Raw genomic sequence first — 22,609 nt, 5'->3', positions numbered from 1 at the left:
TGAGTTATTATACATACGAAGCAGTAAGATAACATCACGAAAAAGGAGGTTTGGCAAAGAGGTTGAACAAAGCATTTTGAAGCACTGCTTATTAAAAAAACAGCTTTTCCGCACGAGGCATGTCCTCCACAATGTGTCATATAGTATATACTGTGTGACACTTCATATCACAATGTGAGACACTATAGCAACCAACTAATCAGTTTGGCAAGTTTGGCTCCTAAACAATCATCTGGAGCAGAGATATTTGAAGCTATATGTAAACATCAAAAAGCAAGGGAATTTCTGCATGCAGAGAGAAAAGATGACAGAGATTTCGACCAAAATCTCCTGCCTAACCTAACCTGTAAATCAAGAACCGAACCCTGCCCTATAACAGCCCAAGTAATATCTTGCTAAAATCCAGTTTCAGACCGACGACAGGCAGGTTTGACAAGAAACAGTACAAAGCTCAACTTATTTATGCAGTCTTGTTGGAAGAGCTATAATGAAAACCGAGCAACACCTTTCTATTCTGTTGTATTTCTTTAGCCAAACAGTATGTCCTGAATCATTCTGTGTTATAATCTCATATAATGGAAGACTTTACAGCAACACATATTCAAAGTGGGACAGATTTCAGAGTAACAGCCGTGTTAGTCTGTATTCACAAAAAGAAAAGGAGGACTTGTGGCACTTTAGAGACTAACCAATTTATTTGAGCATGAGCTTTCGTGAGCTGTAGCTAAATAAATTGGTTAGTCTCTAAAGTGGGACAGAGTTACAACTGCTTTAGGGAAACCTGATTTTGAATTTTCCTGACCTTTGTGCAGTTATAACATCAAGCCCAATGTTCTACCAATAATGTAGCTTTTGACTTAAAAAAGAACATTTTTTTTCCAGTTAGAAGTTTGGTATGATGAATAACCTCTCCTCTCAGCGTAAGACTACAGAGAATGAATTCATTGTCCATTTTATACACTCATTAACATGTAAGACAATCATTATTTACCAATTTAAGCGTGCACAAATTTAATTACATTTCTCCAGAACATATGAAACTTTCTAATATCGAGAAGGCGCTTTCTCAACCACTCTCTCCCCTCCCCCCTAATCAAAGCAAAAGATACTTTCCTCATTCAAGGCTACTGAAGCTCAAAGGGTGCTTTTGAACAGTAGGTTTATAGCACACTTGCTGCCTTAAAACAGACTGTACCAAAGTTCTACTATATTTGTATCCTGTGTTAGGAAACAGATTATACCTTATGGGTTTTGGAAGGATTTCTTACTTTTTTTTTTTTTTAAATCTCATGGTCTTTCAGAAACAATATTGTTTTTAATTAGAATTCATCACTGAAAAGTTCTAAAGTTGGAAATATCAACTTCAAAAGCATTCCTCAATGAGGACGCTATCCTGCCAAGTGCTAAACACACCTGTCCCAGACTAGCAAAGCACTGAAGCACGTGCTTAAGTGCATGAGAGGTCTTCCTCATGTGCTCAAAGTTAAGAGTTACGTATATGCTTAACTGCTTTGCTGGATCAGGGAAAGAGTGCTCAGCACATTGTAGAATCTGGCCCTAAGGCCACGATCCAGCAAAATACTTAAGCACAAATGTAACTTTAAACCTGTGACTAGTCTTGCTAAGGCAATGTACTACTCACGTGCCTAAAGTTAAGCACATGTTTAAGTCTTTTGATGAACTGGGATCTGATCCACCCATGGGCTTAGGCAACAACTTCTCCTGGTGCCGGTGGGTGCTCAAACTCCTCCCCCGACCCCACCCTGCCCCCACTCACGGAGAGCACTCATGGAGTCAGCGCCTCTGCCCGTGGGGTCTGACCCAGCAAAGACTTTAAGTGCTTACTAAAATTTTAAGCAGGTGTTTAAATCCCATTCGTTTCAATGAGACTTAAGCAGGTGCTTAAAATACTTTGTTGAACTGGGGCAATTCAGACGAATTGTATTAGAATAGCAAATTATAAGTGCTATCCAAAAGACAAATGCTTAAGGGGAAAAATCAATATTGTTGTTTTTAAATAGACATTCAAATACAATACACACACCTCTAGAACATTCAAGTTGCTATTAAAACCTCCAGAGAATGGGCAATGTTTAATTTGTAGTCACCTCCATAAATTTTAAATTGAAATTCTGGTCTTGACCTAACCAGAAAACAAAACAGAGCCTGTTACTACGAACTTAGATAAAATTCAGTCAAGTTGTCCAGATGGTTTTCATTCCACGGAAAGCACAGAGTCAGCAGTTTGCAGAGCATGGCATTTTCTAAACATGCAAAATAAAGGAGAAAACAATACACAAATGTAAACGCTGAGCATGTTCTATTTTTTTGCCCCCAACAGAATTGCAATACAGTCAATACAATCTTGCATTTCTTAGCATGTTCCTTCTACCACCCAGGCTGCTCTGCCGTTATGAGTCCAACCGAACACTGAAGTGCACACAGTTCCTAAAAGCATTATATAGAGAGAGCAACTACCAATTAATTTTCCATTTCCAAGTCCCAGAAGTCCAAGCATTTCTTACTGCATTAAGCAAAACCATGCAGAACCATGCAGCAAGGGAAATAAATAAATAAACTTCAGATTGAGTTTGTAAACCCCAGTACTTACAGCATCAGGCTCTGGGTTTGGTAACCCTTACTCAAGCAAAGCTCCCATGTAAAGACAAAACTCTTCTTGATCAAGTAAGGGGTGAAAGTAAGGCAGTACGGGCCGCTACAGTGTACCAGTAAACAGTGGCCACCAGTACTGGCCCCTACCACCTTTGCACCCCCTGACACTGAAGCAATGAGGCGGCAAAGGACCCTGCTTAAAGTGCTGCCGCGGCAGAGCTTTATCGTCGTTTCCCCTTTTGCCCCCTACCAGCCTGCCCACATGGGGGGTGGGCAAAAGGAGACGGTGCCCCAGGGCTGGCGATTTAAAAGGGCCCGGGCCTCCGACCGGAGCCCTGGGCCCTTTAAATCGCCACTGGACCCCCAGATGGCGAGGGCCAGGCAGCATTGAAGGCCTGGCTGGATGACACTGAGCCCACCCCCCCCCCGCCCCTTCTGCCCCACCCCTTTTGGGGGCAGGGGCTGAAAACGGCCCCATACCAGTAAGTTTTCAATTTTACTTTCACCCCTGGCTTCAGGGCTGGGATTTCAAAAGAGCTAAAAAGGTACACACTGACAAAATACAGCCATTGAGAAAAGGAGAACAAAGAAAGCCAGTGCAATTGTACAAACTGAGCTGTTTTATCAACAGCTTATTTCTCAACAGAAAGCCAAGGAAGTGTGAGCCTTCATGAAGAGGCGGGCGGGGGAGTACTGGTCAGATAATGACGTGAATGCAAGTACCTCAGCAGAGCACTCAATTCACATTGAGAGATACCTGAAAATCTGATTAGAAAGGCCAGCAAGACAAGAGCTATAACAAAACATTCTCACGGATACAGTGTATATTTCACCATTTTACTTAAACCACGTTAAAACATTTTACAGCAGTTGGGCAATAGCTACAAGAAAGCAAAAGGGAAAGAACAATAGTATTCGTTACCTTCAGTCTAAACCTGCACATCTCTCTCCTCCCTCCCATCCCGTAAAGCCACAACTATTTCACATTTGGGGGCAATGTATACCTTCAAGACAGCAGCACTGCTATGGGTGCCCACATGGCCCCGCAGTATGCCAACATTTTTACGGCTGATTTAGAACAACGCTTCCTCAGCTCTCGTCCCCTAACGCCCCTACTCTACTTGCGCTATATTGATGACATCTTCATCATCTGGACCCATGAAAAAGAAGCCCTTGAGGAATTCCACCATGATTTCAACAATTTCCATCCCACCATCAACCTCAGCCTGGACCAGTCCACACAAGAGATCCACTTCCTGGACACTACAGTGCTAATAAGCGATGGTCACATAAACACCACTCTATACCGGAAACCTACTTACCTACATGCCTCCAGCTTTCATCCAGACCACACCACACGATCCATTGTTTGCAGCCAAGCTCTAAGACAGAGCTGCATTTCCTCCAACCCCTCAGACAGAGACAAACACCTACAAGATCTCTAGCAAGTGTTCTTACAACTACAATACCCACCTGCTGAAGTGAAGAAAGACTCACAGAGCCAGAAGAGTACCCAGAAGTTACCTACTACAAGACAGGCCCAACAAACAAAGTAACAGAACGCCACTCGCCATTACCTTCAGCCCCCAACTGAAACCTCTCCAGTGCATCATCAAGGATCTACAACCTATCCTGAAGGAAGACCCATCAGTCTCACAGATCTTGGGAGACAGGCCGGTTCTTGCTTACAGACAACCCCCCAACCTGAAGCAAATACTCACCAGCAACCACACACCACACAACAAAAACACTAACCCAGGAACCTATCCTTGCAACAAAGCCCGTTGCCAACTCTGTCTACATATCTGTTCAAGGGACACCATCATACGACCTAATCACATCAGCCACACTATCAGAGGCTCGTTCACCTGCACATCTACCAATGTGATATATGCCATCATGTGCCAGCAATGCCCCTCTGCCATGTACATTGGCCAAACCGGACAGTCTCTATGTAAAAGAATAAATGGACACAAATCAGACATCAAGAATTATAACATTCAAAAACCAGTTGGAGAACACTTCAACCTCCCTGGACACTCGATTACAGACCTATAAGTCGCAATTATTCAACAAAAAAACCCTTCAAAAACAGACTCCAATGAGAAACTGCAGAACTGGAATTAATTTGCAAACTGGACACCATTAAATTAGGGTTGAATAAAGACTGGAAGTGGATGAGTCATTACACAAACTAAAAACTATTTCCCCATGCTAATTTTCTCCCTATTGTTACTTACACCTCCTTGTCAACTGTTTGAAATGGCCATCCTGATTATCACTACAAAAGTTTTTTTTTCCTTCTGCTGATAATAGCCCACCTTAATTGATTACTTGCTAGAGTTGGTATGGCAACCCCTATTTTTTCATGTTCTGCGTGTGTGTGCGCACGCGTCTTCCTACTGTATTTTCCACTGCATGCATCTGATGAAGTGGGTGTTAGCCCATGAAAGCTTATGCTCAAATAAGGTGCCACAAGTATTCCTTGTTATTTTTAGAAGAGAAACTGATTATCAAAATAGTCTGTAAATAGAGAGGAGATTTTAGGAAGTCATGGAGGCAATTTTGTTCATTTCAGCTTCAACTTTAACTTTGCATTTCAGCTAGCCAGAATGACAGAGCCAAGGCTGTGTCACGCAGATTATCTCATGGAAGACCATATATTTATGTGGTACTGACAGCAGGAATCAAACATAGGATCTTGAAGAATGACTCTCTCTCTACACCTCACCATGACAATGGCAATGAAACAGGCATGCAAGGGTGCAACTCTTCCAGGAGGGGAGAGAAGACACATCACAGGCATTTTCAATGGAAGCCTCTTGGATCACAGCCTTCCAGAGTTAGGGCACAATGCAAGAGCTATCTTCTTGCACCTCCCTTCATTGAGACTAGTCTGCAATGCCACACCCAGGAACAACAAAACAAAAGTATCTTGTTAAGTGAAATGGCACAAAATGGAAGGAGGGACAAAATACAAGCCTGGATTTGCAAACAGCCTTGTTTTTGGCCCATATCTACCAAAACAGTTTCCAAAAGGAAGTGTGTGAGAGTCTGAAGCTGAAGGTGCTGAAGTGAATGGGGCACAAAACCAGTCTCTGAGGATCCCCCATAATTAACTATGACTGATTCAATTAAATATATTGAACCGACCACAACAAATTTAGAATCACAAGATGGTTGGATCTGTTTCTCTGTTGGTCTACTGATAGATTCAGTTAACACTGCACTGGAAGGTTCAAGTGAAGCTAAAGATCATTTGATCAACAGTATCAAACCCAAGTCACTGGAGGTTTAACTAAATTAGAACTTACACCATGGCAGACTCAATGCGACAGAGGTCACATCACCCATGCTTGCCACTGCAGAATTGATGTGGCTTGCAGCAAAGCCAGACTGAAACATCTCAGAAAAAGACTCTGTCAAGGGGACTGACAGATCACAGCTGCTCTGGAACAACTCTCATAAGCGGAAGGTAAATAGTCGACACTGTGACAATTAAAAGGATCATCCACAAGACAGGTCTCCTTTAGCAAGCGGTAATTGCTGCCTCCTTAGAATGACAGGGAACTCTACCAGAAAGTGGGGAACATGAATAGCTACAGTCATATACAGGGAGGTAGGTCTCCTTGTTTCACTGTGCCTGTAGGTACACAAGGGGTGACAAGGAGCAGCCTTCCTATGCTTTCAAATGCAGACCTATGCACGAATGACAATCTTGTTTTTAAAATGGGACTTAAGTGGTGCATAGGGCCAATATTATGTTGGCCTTCTGCAGTGGAGTGACTTGCATCTGTTATTTGGATTGTTATAGCTTATTAATACAAAAGCCCACCTAAAATAACATCGTTACCAGGCTTACTTCAGCACACCCAGCATCTTTGCAACAGGTAGATTTGTTTCATGCACCTTCATTTTGTTTGATGTACATGAAAAATGGAAGGTCATTGCTCTGTACCAACAGTGTATACTATGTATCTTTACAGTGATTCAGAATGAATGGCTCTGACAATACAGCTTCTAATGTAAAATAAACTGCCTCTCTACAGCGATGACTCAAAGCCCACTGAAGTCAACGGGAGCCCTTTCATCGACTGCAATGAGCTACAGATCAGGCTCTATGTACAATGTTAATGCATTCACTGCCACACTATCTAGGCTCCATCCCAGTCTCCAGACACCAGCTTATCACTGGCACAACAGCTTTACAATTGAATTGAAATTGTAACTTCAACAAGCAGAATCAAACAAATCAGTATACCAATTTCCAAATGATGTTCTATAGCAACCAATGCTCTTTACACCCACACGTCAAGCATGAATTTGTGTAAATTACAAAAATCTTATTTCAAGAGCCTCTCATGCTTCAATCTCATCTTTGTAATGTAATGGCTGCAACTCAACAGAAATAATCCACTCACATATGGGCATTCTCAGCCTCTTTTATTCTATCAAACTCTCCGGCATTCCATGTCACTTAAAATGAAGTCCTCTCAAAGAGGAGATTCACACCCCTTCACCAGCTTCTAGATCTTCTTGCCTCTCTTGATGGCTTCTGAATTTATGAGCACCATGCTGGAAAGACCCTTTGATTGCCCAATACTGAGTGTGTCAAAACCACACCTCCTCTAAAGCAACTTACCTTCCCCTCCGTCGCAATTCAGGCATTTTGGCTCTTATATACTTGGGCAAACTCGACTCTCCAGTATCTGAATTCTTATTTCAAGAGCGAACCCAGAATTCGCAGCATCTCCTAGATAACATCCTCAACATTTTGGACAATTGTCTTTTTTGTAACAGAGAGTCATAGTAGTTTAAGATCAGAAGGGACCACCGGATCATTTAGTCTGACCACTACCAACCCACCCCACAACCAACAACCCAGCTCACTAAACCCAACAACCAAAATATTATAGCTCACTGGAGACTAAACTATTATGTGCCACAGGCAGAGAACAGGAGGGACGAGGTGCATCAACGCCCAAGGCAATAGCAAGGAACTGATTAAGTGCGATATACCCAGGTAATTCTGGCAAGTGACCAGCATTCCGTGCTACAGAGAAAGATGAAAAAACCCCAAGGTCCCAGCCAATCTGACCTGGGGAAAAACTGTACTGCAAAGGGATCTTATTGTGAAGTAATATCCTTTTGACTCACCAGTTAATTCAGAAATGGAAGCACTGCTTCATTCTTAAGACTCTTCTTGTGCATAAGAAGTCTCTGTGACCATTACAATAATTTTTCTTGGTATTACTTACGTGCATTCTGGTAGCCCCTAGGATTAGGGCCTCCTTTTGCTGTGAGCTATACATATAAACAACAAAGACAACTCTCCTTGCTTACAGTCTAGGTGCTGGGCAGGTGAATAAAATGGACAGGTGGGAAGATGAGGGAATAAAATGAACAGTTACACAACACACTGGTTAGCTTGAATTCCAAAGCCACCGTGCACAAGTTTAACAAATAGAAGCAGTAGCTTAGTGGATGAATACCTTGATTTTTATTGCAGCTCTGCAAAAGACATCAAACAGCAGCCTCCACTTTACAAGCAAAAAACACCCAGCAACTGTTCCTAACAACGCCAATGTCTTCACCAGATTAACTGACACCTGGGACATGCCCCTAGTATGGCTGAGGTTTTGGGAAAGGCAAATCCCCTAGTCTGAATGAATAAAGAATGCAAGTATGCCCTCTAGAGTGAGCAGAAATCCAAATAAAATAATTGTGACATCTTCAGAGAATCACACTGCTGGGCTACTGTGTTCCCACTGATCTCCTGTGAGTTGAAAGCTGCAAATGAGCAGCCCAAAAAGACAGCTTTTTAGCTCTTCTGTACAATCCAGCGTCCTCTTGCTGGAATTCCACATCTCAGCATCATCCTGCTTCACATTCAAAAGCTCTCACAGGTTATATCTCTGTGTGATTAGGGCAGGCTGAACTTTTCAAACAACAAAAGAGTGGGGGTGGTATTATTTTCTGTTTTGATTTTTTACTGTATATTGCATTAAACTACGCTTCAAGGCGATTTGCTTTGGAAATATTCCTTGTAAAAATGCTCCTCCCTCACTTAAAAACAAAAAAATCTTAAAAACAAAAAATCTTCCAAGTCTCAGGTTGAGCCAGGCTCTGCTGCTTCAGCCATTGCCTTCCCATTTAAAACACCCCAATCTCCTCCCTAGCACTATTGCTTTCCCTCCCTAGCTGGAAACACCAGCAACTCCTATGCCCCTTCTTCCTATCCTCCTGACCCCATGAACCTGAATGACCCCAGCTCCGACTGCAGTCTTCCTGCCCTGAAACAGCTCCCTGTTTACTTTGGTTCCACCCCAACTCCCACTGTGTGCTTCCCCGCCCTCCCCCAAACAGGGAATCACAACAGTTACCATTCCTATGTGAGTTTACAACAGCGAGCACAACAGGGTTCCAGGTCTTGGGTGAACCCTTTAGGTGCTACTATAATACTGTCAAACAGTAAATAATAATTATTCATTTCCTACTCCACTGCCTCCTTAATCCAGAACACTCCAATGGATCCTATTTCTTTATTTCAGCTGCATTCCTCCACTTGAGTGGCTCCCATTTCTGCCTACCCTCTCAGATCCAAAACTCCCCAATATCCCTGCCAGAACCCTATTGTACTTCACTAGATTTCAACTATTTGTGCAGCAACGTGCATTGTTATAGGCTACCAGGTAAAAGCTGCCTCAGCATCCCAAGTCTCATTGGCAAGCTTTGATCGACTGACACCCAAACAGACAGGAATTTTTGACTACTCCCCAGAGATATGAATGGCACCTAGGGAGCCATCAAAGCCTAAAACAGACCTGTCCTTGAATGACACCAAGCCAAACAGAAGCCTGACAGTGTTTTGTCAGCAAGGTTTTCCTGCACACAAAAATGGCGCATTTGCACATGTAAAGCCCCTTTCTCTAAATCTGCACATACAAATAGGGTTTCTGTGTGTGTATAAACTATCATTTTTGTGTGAGTGCGCACACACACACAAAAAACAACAAAACCAAACCTGTGCATGCACATTTGCATACAAGTTAAGAGTTGCTACAGGTGCCTTTGAACGTTTGGCCCAACACAATCCTTCTTCCTAACCCATACATCTTCATTTCTCTCCTTCTGTGCTACTTATTAACCCTGTAATTAAGTCTAATTCTGTGGAGTGATTGGTGATAAAGGGCCAAATTCCCCAGCATGCTCTGGCTGATGTGCATGATCAGAGCTGTGCAAAGTAGCCATAAAGACAACCTAAATAGCTGGTTAAACCAGATTTGTGGCTGCTTTGTGTCACCAGAGCATACTGTAAACCTGGCCCATGGATATTATGATACGCTTTACAAAACCGGGACCTGATCCTGCAATCCCTACTCAGGGAGCAGCCTCATTGACTTGAATGCAACTGCTCATGTGAGCAAGGATTATTTATGTGGAATATGGTTTGCAGGCTCAACCCTTTAAATTGTATCTTATAGTACCATACTGTCTTTGATACTCTTTTTTTCCCCCTGAAAGAGTTGTTTGTTTTTTCTCAGTGTTATTTTCCCAGCACAATGTATTACAGAATGCACTTACATGAACTCCTCTTTGTCCTCCATTGTCTAGTTATACTGTACAAACAAAATCTTCACGGGAATGGAGTTTTTTTTTTAAAAATCTTACTGTTAAAGGCTGTTAATTGCAGTATTAAAATATTAATGTGAACTCCTATGATAAACTTCTATTCTCCTTTATATGGTATTAAATGTAACAGTTATCACCTCACACATTTCTGTTGGTTTGTGCTTGAAGAAATAATTCTGTATGGCAGCAACACATTTCTGTCCCTCATCCTGCCAGCTCAATCTACAGAGTGGCTTCTAGTGAGGAGGGGGGGAAAAACCTATAGAGGGTTTCTGTATAATCAGTTATCAATGAAGACAAATACAAACTACTGGACTCGGGGTTGAATCTTTGGCAGAAAGGTGGTTAGAAAGATGCAACTATGACAGAACAAGTTACAGTACAGATGTCATTTGTTCAATAAAATATGAACTAGAGGTAACACTTAAGCTATTAAAGACAGTTAGTGATAATATTAAAAGGCAGTTGGACTCCTGTGGCATCTAGCGATACACATGAGAATGTTTTATTACAAGGGTGGCCAACCTGAGCAGGAGCCAGAATTTACCAATGTGCATTGCCAAAGAGCCGCAGTAACACAACAGCAGCCCCCCCAGTCAGCTCCCCCCAACCTCACCCCAGTGTTTCCCACCCGCCAGCAGCACCGAATCCTCCATCCCTGCACCTCCTGCCTGCCGCAATCAGCAGTTCTGTGGTGTACAGGAGGATTGGGAGGGAAGGAGGAGCAAGGGTGTGGCAAACTCAGCGGAAGGGGCGGAGCCTTTGGGGGAAGGGGTGGAGCGGGGCATGGGGCTGGGGCAGAGCCAGGGGTTGAGCAGTGAGCACTCCCCCCCGGGCACACTGGAAAGTTGGCGTCTGTAGCTCCAGCCCCAAAGTTGGCCCCTATGCAAGGAGCTGCATATTAACTTCTGAAGAGATGCATGTGGCTCTGGAGCCACAGGTTGGCCACCCCTGTTCTATTAGTTCCTACACCTAGCAGTACTATTACGGTGAAAGGAACAAAGCTCATATTGATGATAAATACAGCTCCTTACAAGATATAGTGCCTTTCATCCTGAGAGATCCTAAAGCGTTCAGCAAAGGCGAGTTATTTATAAGCTCAGAATCTGATTCTCTCATGGAGTCCCAGAGACATCAGTAGGTTGTGGCTGTGGAGCCCTTTGCAGGGTTGGGGTCTGTGCACGTAAAATAAATCACTTCCCCACTGAATGAAGACATCTCTGGGTGGAGATCACTTCTCAACACTGGGGTGGGTCAAAAGGTGAAATTCTGGCCATGGATGCATGGGCAAAGCCCTACTATTCCAAAGACACCTTGGAATCTTTAATGCCATCACAGAGCAGACAGGCCGTTGGACTGTAGGGAGTTGTCTGAATGACACCTAACACAGTAAACTGCATAAAACTCATTTTATCTACCTCAAAAGGATAACAGGCTGAGCTGGCCCTGCCAGGATCCCTGTCTTTGATTCCAGGGAGCCTACATATTTCAAACCAGATGCTTAGATCAGTAACCCATAACCTTCTATGGATATATGCAAACCAAGCAATAGTATGCTATGAATACATATTAATGCAGAACTAAATGTTTTTGGTTTACTTGCATTGCTCCTATACTACAAATATAAAATGGAAGCCGTAACAGTATGCATGCAATTCATTACCCTGTAACTGTTCCGGTTTTACTGCATGGACCAGTGAGAAAAGTCCTTAGTCAAGTATAATAATAAATAATAATAATATAATGCAAGGAGACAGGTTTCCATGTAAAATTAACTCTGTTACAGCACCCAATCATGCAGCCTTATTATGACACAACTACTTCAGTCAGCATGAGTTTTAGTAAACAAAGATAATAGAATCAGGCCATTACTTTGCACGTTAAAACATCTGAGAATCTAAAATAGGAAAACCACCACCTATGGACAAAGTGCTGACAGAACTTGTCTGGAGCTCCCTAATTTTCCTTCTAGCATTAAAATGTCAAACTGGTAATTAAAGATTGTCCTGAGTCAACATGCAAAGTAAGCGTTTTGGAATTAAAACAAAAACAAAACCTGAAAATGACTGGCTCATTTTTTGTTTGTTTTTTTAAATGTGAAAGGGGGGTTGCTTTGAAATGCAGAGACAAATGTAACATTTTCCAAAAATATTTATATTCAAACTGTCCTATTCAAAACCTATAGGTTTCTTTCTACATTATTCACACCCAGAGAGAAAGTATATTTTGAACAAAAATGCTCTACAAATCTCTAACTTTTCCTATTAAAGATTTAATTACAGGGTGTGATAAGAAGTGACATTTACATGTCAAATAACATACCTGAAAGTCTCTATTAGTCTTCCCCTTCCCAGCATCTATTTGGATTCCAGTCAAGCAACAACAACATGAAATCGACTAGGTTCTTGCCAATTTCACAGCACCCAACAGGCTTCTGCCCAGAGTTTTGTCAGCGTACCTCTAATGCTGCCAAGGAAGCTTTAAGCAAAGCAGCACACTAGCGCTATCTGTGTGCATACTGCACAGGGCGTCAGTTTACGGTCAGTCACATTTAGAAGGTTTTGTTCACAACCCAAAGGGGAATGTTTGTTTTTTTAAAATGAAAACTTAGATTCTGCACAAGTTGTTAGTAACCTATGTTATTCAGGTTGCACAGTCAGGCACTCAAAAATTAGGAAATGTCAGGTTTACAGCGGCCTCCGCAACCGTAATTCTGCCCACTTGTGCATTGATCTTGGACACTAAATGATGCAAGGATCTGTGGGAAAAAAACAGTATGTGAACATTAATTAAAGACTATTTTTTCTTACATAATACATATACCCCGCCTGTTTCTCTTCCCCACTAGCTCCTCTGGCAGCTGCCAGGTGTGGCAGGGGTGTCAGCCTGGTCTGAGAATATTTTGTCATTAATTTGGCAGGCTGTCTGAGAAATGCAAGTGAGAGAAATGAAATGGTGATCTTCAAAAGTTACGTCACAGTAAAAGCTGAACTGAATTTCATGGGATAAAGAAAAGGCACTTTTGTATCCCAAGGGTGTCCCCCATGCCGATCATCAAAGGGCTGCAGCAAACAATGAAGGTATGAGAACTTCGCAGAGAGGTCACAAGAATCTTTTACAATGGAAAATGTTACCTAAATAGAAGAGTCACCACCAGTTCCCTACATAGGAAATATTTTGGATAGTTTAGCTTTCCCCACATTTTCATATAAGAGCCATCCCAATTACAATCACTCACCTTTGTAAATCATTTTGAGATCTATTGAAGAAAAGCACTATATAAAGCTAGATATAGTATTATTATTCGGGTACATTTATTTCCACTGTGTTTTCAAAAAAATAAAGTCACTTTCAGGTACTGTAATCATCTGTGGCTAGGGTTCTCTCTGTCGTGAAGTGAATTTGAAGTGCAGAATAAACATCAGATAATTTTACTCACTCACAAAAATGTTATGGGAGGGATCTTCAAAGATATACTGCACTGGCCTAACTCTGCTCCCACTGAAATCAATGAGACCACAGTTACTCCAACGCTTAGTGCCTTTGAAAATTTTGCCCTACATGTTGTGTTTTACTTTACTTAAAAATATGCTAATGTTGATCTTCTAGAGAAGGAAAAACCTTTCAGAAACTGTTTTAAAATTTGTTTCTCTAAGATACATTTTTTTTTTATAACATTGAGACTCTGTTCCTGGATGTAAGCAAGCACATGTGACCTGTTCTAAATAAAGGATATTTTCCACTTCTTGCACAACTGGAACAGATATAAACAGTCTGAACAAACTGCACTGCAGAATTCAACGTGAATATAAAACCCTTGAATAAGATCCTTAAATAGCAGTAATCTGAAAAAAGAACAAACACAATATTGAAAATCGTAATGTAATCGAGTTTAAATCTAAATCACACTGCAAAATTAATTTACAAAATTAGATTTGATTATATGCATAATAAAGAACTTATAACAATCCAGTTTAGTTTCAGAATTAGTATTCTCTGCAAAAATATGTGCACCAAGGATTTTCCTCCCCCAATTAGATACTACCCTTGCTAATATACAGTGTTCTAAGAGTAGGAAAACTAATTTAACCAGTCAATCTCAAACTTTGAGAGCAGCACAAGAGGACATAAAAATAAGTGAAGATCTGAATGCTGGCTAGATCTGAGGTACTGATTTATATTAGTGAAATACATGTAGCTAACATATCTGTAGCACTGAATATCTGGAGTTATGATAATTTTATATAAATTGGTTAGTCTCTAAGGTGCCACAAGTACTCCTTTTCTTTATATAAACTTGGGTAATTCAATAAATTAAATCTCAACGTTATTACTGATAAAATAAGCATACGCTTCTTTTAAAAAATTACCATGCAAACAGAGTTTTTCTTAACTTTTTCCACTTAAAATACAAATTTCATAACAGGATCATTCCTGGGATATTAAATTTAAGCTGAAAATCATCAGCAGTGCAGTAGCATAAACGGTAAAAAAAATTAGCTTCAAATTCTTGCTGAATGCAGGTTTTGTAAAACTGAAATTGTCAGCTACAATAGTTGACAATTTGCAGGCCTCCACTGTATCAAGCATATAAGCCAAATGGGTTTATATTCCTGGGTGGCAAAAGGAGAAGCAAATGGACCAACCCAACCAATTTTCACTGTTCCTAGCTCATCTGTATTAACAGTAAACTTAGTCCATCAAACAAAGTGAGCCAATTTAAATGAGCCTCCAGGTGAAAACAAAGGGTCAAATCTGCCTTCAGTAGTGCATGTGTAATGCTCACTGAAAGGGTTTGCATATGTGCTAGGGAGGGCAGGATTTCATCTTACATTCTGCAGTCTAGTAATAAATAACATAAAGGTATTAAAAAGCCTTGTCATATTGATTTAGTCACATATCCCAGTTCTCTCTCACACCTAAAAATGACTATGCAAAAACTGTGGTGCCTGTAAGAACCGTTTAGTTTTCAAAGGCTTAAGAACATAAAAATGGCTATACTGGGTCAGACTAAATGTCCATCCAGCCCAGTATCCTGTCTGCCGACAGCGGTCAATGCCACGTGCCCCAGATGGAATGAACTTAACAGGTAATGATCTAGTGATCTCTCTCCTGCCATCCATCTCCACCCTCTGACAAACAGAGGCTAGGGACACTATTCCTTACCCATCCTGACTAATAGCCATTAATGGACTTAACTGGATAAATTCATGGAGGTTCTCTTTTAAACCCTGTTATAGTCCTAGCCTTCACAACCTCCTCAGGCAAGGAGTTCCACAGGTTGACTGTGCGCTAAGTGAAGAACTTCCTTTTATTTGTTTTAAACCTGCTGCCCATTAATTTCATTTGGTAGCCCGTAGTTCTTATATTATGGGAACAAGTAAATAACGATTTTTCCTTATTCACTTTCTCCACACCGCTCATGATTTTATATACCTCTATCATATCCCCCCTTAGTCTCCTCTTTTCCAATCTTAAACTCAACCACAACAAATTCCAGAGAATCCTTAAGCATGTCTAGCACTTCCCAGTCTGAGAGGCTAAATTCTCACGTGCCCCTTAGGACTTTAGGTTGGAATCACTGTATCTTAGCCCAGCATAGTATTTTCAGTCCTTGTTACTGGGCCTTTTTGCTGGACTTACATTTTTCATTGGCCTCTAGCATTCTACTGTGGCATGGCCTAGTACAGCATTTAGAGCAAAGAGATTTTATTAGAGGATCCCTTGCAGTTTTGGATTGGAACCTTGAATTATCAAATGGGAGTATGCATTAAAGAGAAGAAGAAGAAAACGGGAGACAGGTGAATTGGGTGGTAGATGCAGTAGAACAGAATTTGAAGGAGGGAGATCAATATTGCAAGTGTTGAGTTAAATTGGGCAATGAAGTTATGGGTGAGTCTTTCGGGGCAGGAGGCAGTTGGATTTTTTTTTTTTTTAAATATATCGTGCTGGGTGGATTTCCCATGTGAGGTCAGGTCGATAATGGGGGTTGTTCTGCCTCATCACTCCAATGAGACTATAGAGAGAAAGTAATTCCCCTTTAGGCAGAAATGAGAGGCTGACTGGTTGGGTCAGTAGAGGATTTCCCTATCTTTGGGCAGGATTGATTTTGTCCATGTGAGTAAAGACAGGCAGTATTGCTTAGTGGACAGAGCAACAGACTGGGACTCCAGAGACCTGAGTTCTGCTCCTGGCTCTGCCATTGGCCTGCTGGGTGAGCGAGCAAATGACATCCCCCCTCTGTGCCTTGCTTCCACCTTCTGTAAAATGGGCATAATGATCATCTCCTTTGAAATCTACTGATGAAAAGCACTGTATTATTCTGTTTATGTCTGGAACTGGAGGGCACAAATGCCATGTACCCCTGACTGAGCTTCCTCTGATCTCACTTGTTGACGCTCCCAGTGTGCAAGGGGAGCTTCAGATTGCCTACAAGTTCAAAGTGTTCTGTGGCCCTCATGGCTAGTTTAAAAAAACAAAACAAACACACACACCACAACCCACAGAAGAAATTGAGTCTTGATAGTGGAGATTAGCAAGGAAAGGCAGCATGCCAGCACTGCTCAACCAAGTGGCCATATAGGCCCTTGTTCAACAAACCATCCACTGATGTTCATCATCATCTCATTATCACTCGATTCCTTAAATGCTTTTTGGGGTAAGGTTGTTGAGAAGAGAATGTAACTCCATGAACTTCAGGGCAGTTACTCCCGATTTACACTACTAATATGACCAAGGAAAGAGAATCAGACTCTTGATGTTCTCAGCTGTCCTCGATACCCACCAGTCAGGTTTCAGGCATGGGCAGAGCAGAGAACCAGCAGAGAGTCTCATTGGCCGATCTTCCCCAATTCATGGAAACAGGTCAGGTTCACTGGTTCTATCAGCATCCTTAGTTGCTATCATCCACCAGGTTTTACTAACCTGGCTGTGGCCCCTAGTTGGGCTGGACTTCAAGTCCAGCCGAGACTGGGGTCCCTGCCTCCGCTCAGCCTGCTGTGGGCTCTGCGTACTGCAGGAGTCCAGGGCTACACACTGGTGATACAGTGGTGTGTACAAGCTGGGCTAGCTGTGTCAATGTCAACAATATACATTCTCCCCCTGTCAGAAAGATCTCAAGAGGTTTAGGTAATTATTATTCCACCTGAGGGCTCTTTCTTGTTGGAGGGATGTGAGAGAGACACTGCAGGTTTCTATTCTGTCACCCTTGCTGCTCAATATGTACGTGAGGCTGCTGGGGAACACAGTGATGTGGTCCGGACTGCAGAACCACCATTATGATGTAATGACTCGATCTCTGTTTCTTTGGACACGGACAGGGCCCAGTGTTTGCATTCCAGGTGCACGACTCAGAGGAGGAAAGTACTTGTGCTCAGGTGACAACATGCTATCTGAAGCTCAATCCAGGTACATTGGAAACAATCCTGGTTGGTTTCAGGAAGCCACCGAGTATATGGTCATCATTCCTGAGTGGGTTTGCCCACTTAACCCCCACAGAGGTTCACAACATAGGGGTGCATTTAGATCCCAGAGGCCTAAAGCACTTTGTTTATCTGTGCCTGGGGGAGCAAAATGGGGTGGTGATAACCATTCATCTTGATTTAGGAGCTGGACCCTGCTCTCCTTGCTCTGAAGGCCTAACAGACTGGATTACTGGCCACATAATTGCTCAAGAAGACTGATCATACGTAAGGCTACGATTTAGTGACCTGCCCATGACTTTTACTGAAAATACTCATGACTAAATCTTAGCTGGGGGACAAGGAGGGCGCTGCTCTGGGGGATTTGGTGAGGGCGCCGAGGCCAGCCAGCAGCACCAGCCATGCCAAGGGCCACTCACCTGCCATTGCTCCTGCCACCCCGGGACCATTGCTCAGGGGGTCCCAGGGGCCAGCTGCACTAGCTGCTACTTGGGCAATCCTGGGGTAAGCCACACCACCCACTGCAGAAGTCACAGAAAGCCACAGAATCCATGTTTTCTGTGACATCCATTGTCAGATACAGAGCCCGACTCATAAGAAACTCAGTGCCCTGTAGGTTGCACTGGCTTCCAGGTGCAATTTAAGGTGTGAACACTGAACTTTGAAGCCCTATATTGTTTGGGTCCTAGCTACACGAGAAACACTTCTCTTCCCACGCACCACCATTACAGTGGGTCTAAAGTGCTCGCTCTACAGGTATCACTTCACTGCACAGTGATCTCTTCGCAGTTGGCTTAGCTCTGCGAAAGTAGCTATGCTACAAAATAACACAAGCTGCACAGAGTGGCTGAGTTAGCAGCTTAGGGTGTTAGGCTAACTCCAGCTTTAGCATGTACCTCTTGACAGGCAAGCCAACTTGAGTTAAAAGGATCACCACACTGAGCTAAGCAGTTTTGCATATGGACAGGGCAACACTTGAGTTATAACTCCAGTTAACTGTAATGAAAACAAGCCCCAAGCATCCCAAGATTTGAAATCCTGGGTGTTAGTGCCAGGGGTTTTTACAGGGCCTTCACTGGTCCAAAAGAGCGTGAATTTTTCTTAAGCCAGCAGGGCACAGTACAATATCTATCTATATACTTAAGACTTTTGTTTGAGGGATGGGGAACTTATTTATAGACTTACTAAAGATGGGAGGTAGGACTCTATTTAATATTTGTCGTATGCACCATGCACTATTTTAACTCCATACGTGTGCCCAGACACTGGCGTAGGGAGCATACTTAAAAAGTGAAAATAACTAAAACAAGATATGCTATCAACAAGCTTGGCTATAAATTAGATAGAATGTTTTTGCCATCTGTGTATCAGCGACCAAAATGAGCCACCCATCGTTCCACGGAGACTCATTCATCACCAGCATTACATCCATTGTGAGGAGGATGAAAGGTTTGCTGTTGACAAAGCACCCTGGAAGAAAGTCTGGAGAAGGAAAAAAAGACACTGCTGACAGAGTAAAACGTGCAGGGCCCACAAGGCACAGATGACTTGAAGTGCTAGATGCATTTGCTTTCTTTTTCCAGCAGTTCCCTAGAAGGAGCAAATGCCCTAACACAGTGTAAGAGGAGTAGAAATACGCTGAACAAGCTGGAGCCCGTCTAAACAACACAGCAGATCGAGATGACAATATAGCAGATAACTTTCGTAAACACCATTGCAAGAACTTCAATTGAAAACTTGTGAACAAATAGGTCATTCATTGATTTCAAGTAGCATGGGCCTGCTCCAAAATAAAAACAAAACAAAAAAAACCACAAGGCTTGCAACACCTGTTTTAATTTAGCATTGACTGGATCCCAAATTCTGTCCTGCACCTGTTTCCAGTGTAAAAAAAGTGTGAAACAGTGTATTACCGTATAGCCAGTTTGTTCTGACTAGCTAGCATTTATCAAGCTAGCACGATGGCATAGAAATAGACGTTGCAGGTTTTGAAACAGCACAAGCAGCTATTCTCCCTCAGTGTTGTACGTGATCATTTATTTTACCTGACGGAAGTTTTCTCCCTCACTCTTCCACAGACTAATGCAATGTTATGTAGGTGATCCTATCAGAACACTCAAACGATCCAATTTATTCACTTGTTTGGAGCCCCGTCCACCCTGAATGAAAAGGGGCAGATTTCTCTCTCACTTTCTGTCTCCTATACCCTTTATGCACAGTCAAGCTTTAGTCTGGGCCTCTCCAAGAATGACAGCGATATCCTTTGGCCAAGGCTGGATAATGCCCAACAATACCCTTTATATAACACCACACCAGAACTTGGACCCTCCCTCTCCCCTAAACACATGCCAAACAACACTGCTATTATTACAGAAAACACTAACTAAATAGCTGCTTTTATGGTCCCAACAGCATAGGATGTTTCCTTTCAATATATTTTGTTTAACATTTACAAACGGGCTGATTCAGCAATACAGAATACAAACAGCAGCCACATGGCAGCCTGATTATTCCCTCAGTAACATTTTGCAATCAGTGACATGGTTTAAACACCAGCAAACCACCACCACCATCCCAAAACAAACAGCCTCCTCAGAGTGTGACACCCCCTGGCTTCACCAGCCCGCCTCGCCCCTAAATTAGCAGGCTGCCGTTTGCAACATTTTCCCTGCTTTGACAGTGTCCCACGCTGGGAGTCAGTGACAGCCTACGCATTCAAGCCCCGAGCTCCAGTGCGCCCAAACGGGGACAGGCCCTGCAGCTTCGGGGCACAAGCAGCACCACAATGGCACTGCCAGGGGAGGGGCAGCCTTTCCCCATTCCTATCTGGGCCAAGGGGGAGGGGAGGTGTCTCTCCTAGAGGCATGGGAGAAGGGAAAAGAGAAGGGCAGATTAAGGAGAGGAGGAATAAAAGAGGAACAGAGGGAAAGGTAGAAGAGAAGGGGCCTGAGAAAGGGCAGGGTGCAGGAGGAAAGGGGGAATGGAAAGGGGGCAAAGGGAGAAGGGCAGGGGGATGAACACAGGCAGGGAGGAGAGAGAGGGAATGGGGCAAGGGGGAATGGAAAGAGAGCAAAAGAAGAAGGGCAGGGGCAGAGAGAGGGAATGGGGCAGGGGAAGAGAGAGAGAGAGAAGGAAAGATAGAGAGGGAATGGAAAGGGGACAGAGGGAGAAGGGCAGAGAGATGAACACAGGCAGGGAGCAGAGAGAGGGAATGGGGCAGGAGGAGCGGGGGCAGGAGAAGAGAGAGAGAAGGGCAGAAGGGGGAGGGATAGTTGGAAGGGGGAGGGATAGCTCAGTGGTTTGACCATTGGCCTGCTAAACCCAGGGTTGTGAGTTCAATCCTTGAGGGAACCATTTAGGGATCTGGGGCAAAAATTGGGGATTGGTCCTGCTTTGAGCAGGGAGTTGGACTAGATGACCTCCTGAGGTCCCTTCCAACCCTGATATTCTATGATTCTATGATAGAAGGAGAAAGGGGCAGGGGGATGAACAGGAGCAAGGGGAGAAGGGCAGAGAGGGGGAATAGAAAGAAAACAGAGAGGGGGAAAGGGTGGCAGGGGGATGAGCAGAAAGGGAGAATGGGCAGGAGGCAGAGGAGGGAACACGGGCAGGGGGGTGAACACCAGCAAGGGGAGAAGGACAGAGAGGGGAAATGGAAAGGGGGCAGAGGGATGAGCATAAGCAGAAGGAGAAGGGCAGAGAGGGGGAAGGGAAAAGGGGCAGAGGGATGAACACGGGCAGAGAGGGGGAATGGAAAGGGGGCAGGGGGATGAACACGGGCAGGTGGGAGAGAGGGGGAATGAAAAGCGGGCAGGGGAAGAAGGGAGGGAGGGGCACGGCGCTGCCCCAGCAGTGCCCCCCACCACCCTCACCCACCTGCTTTTCAGGGGCTGGCTCTTCAGCTCATAGTAGGTCTTGGGCTCCTCGTGAAACTCCTCGCCGACCTCGAAGTCCGCCACGATCCCCGACTCCGCCTGCATCGTCCCCGGCTCCGGCAGCCAGCGAGCAGCGCAACCTTCCCCCGGCGCTGCCCGGCGGCGCGTGCGAGTGCGCGGCCTGCCCCTGCCCCTGCCGCCGCTCGCCGCCGCCGCCCCCGGCCTACGCCCACCCCCCCCGGCCTGGGACTTGTAGTCCGCCACGGGGCCGGGCTGCCCGCCTCCGCCCGGCCGGCGCGGGGCCCTGCGCACTACAACTCCCGCCAGGCCCGGCAGGAGGAAGCGGCCGGCGGGCGGGCGGCGAGCAGGGTGCGGAGCCCTTCGCCCAGCGCCAGGGCTGCCCCCCCCCCCCCCGCCGCGCCCTCCAGGGCGGTCTCCTCACCCCCGGCTGCAAGGGGCCAGCCCCCGCCTCCCAGCCGGGATCCCAGCCAGGGCCGCTGGAGGGCGGCGGCGGCGGCGGGGGGTAATTGGGGCGCCCCCCCCAAAAAAAACCGCCTGTGCGGTCTGTGCAAATCCAGTGACGGGGCGGGCCCCAGAGAGCCCGGGGGGCTGGGCCCCCAGTTTCTCTCATCAGGCCCCAGGGTCACCTGTTCCAGTAGCCAAGGCGTTGCCGGCGTTTGGTTTGGGGGGGGGGGGTCCCCCGGAAAAGAGCCGTGGGGGTGGGGGGGTCATTGCTTCACCGGCGGCGACGTGGTGAGGCGGGAGGCGAGGATGCTGCAAAGCCAAACAGGGAGGCGGAGGCCGCAAGGCCTAGGGTCTTGAGTTTCAAGTTGCCCAGGTCGTGGGGCCGGCGCCTGGCCTGTTGACTGCACCTTCTGGTGTGGTGTAGAGGTTACATCCTGGGGAGGGGGGGTCCTCCTTTAGCCGGGGGGGGGGGAGTGAAACCACAAATGAGTTCCCTGCCTCATCCCCGGGGGGGGAAGCGCCGATCGGGTGCCATCGCTGATTCTGGCTCCTAGGCCCGGTGCGCGACAGCCAGGCTAATGCCCAAGCGCCGGGGGGGGGGGG

At 44.6% G+C, this 22,609-nt stretch overlaps 1 protein-coding gene across 7 annotated transcripts in view; it reads right to left on the bottom strand.

The window, feature by feature from the left end:
- MITF (melanocyte inducing transcription factor) overlaps positions 1–21,903 on the bottom strand; it is a 168,217-nt gene extending 146,314 nt beyond the window's left edge. For 3 of the 7 annotated variants that reach the window (XM_078853551.1, XM_078853552.1, XM_073351090.2), the window contains exon 1: positions 21,543–21,623. Coding sequence is in view for 3 of the 7 variants with exons in the window: in XM_073351080.2 (XP_073207181.2) it covers positions 21,543–21,646 (104 nt within the window). In the remaining 4 variants the exon portion in view is untranslated. Of the gene's footprint in view, positions 1–12,567; positions 12,734–21,542 lie in introns of those variants that run through there. The other 4 variants (XM_073351080.2, XM_073351079.2, XM_073351085.2 and 1 more) reach the window with 4 other exon arrangements.
- Positions 21,904–22,609: the final 706 nt, after the last annotated feature.

Source organism: Lepidochelys kempii, chromosome 7 (genome assembly GCF_965140285.1).
Source record: "Lepidochelys kempii isolate rLepKem1 chromosome 7, rLepKem1.hap1, whole genome shotgun sequence".
Lineage (NCBI taxonomy): Eukaryota > Metazoa > Chordata > Testudines > Cheloniidae > Lepidochelys > Lepidochelys kempii.
This window is presented reverse-complemented; position numbering and strand designations above follow the sequence as displayed.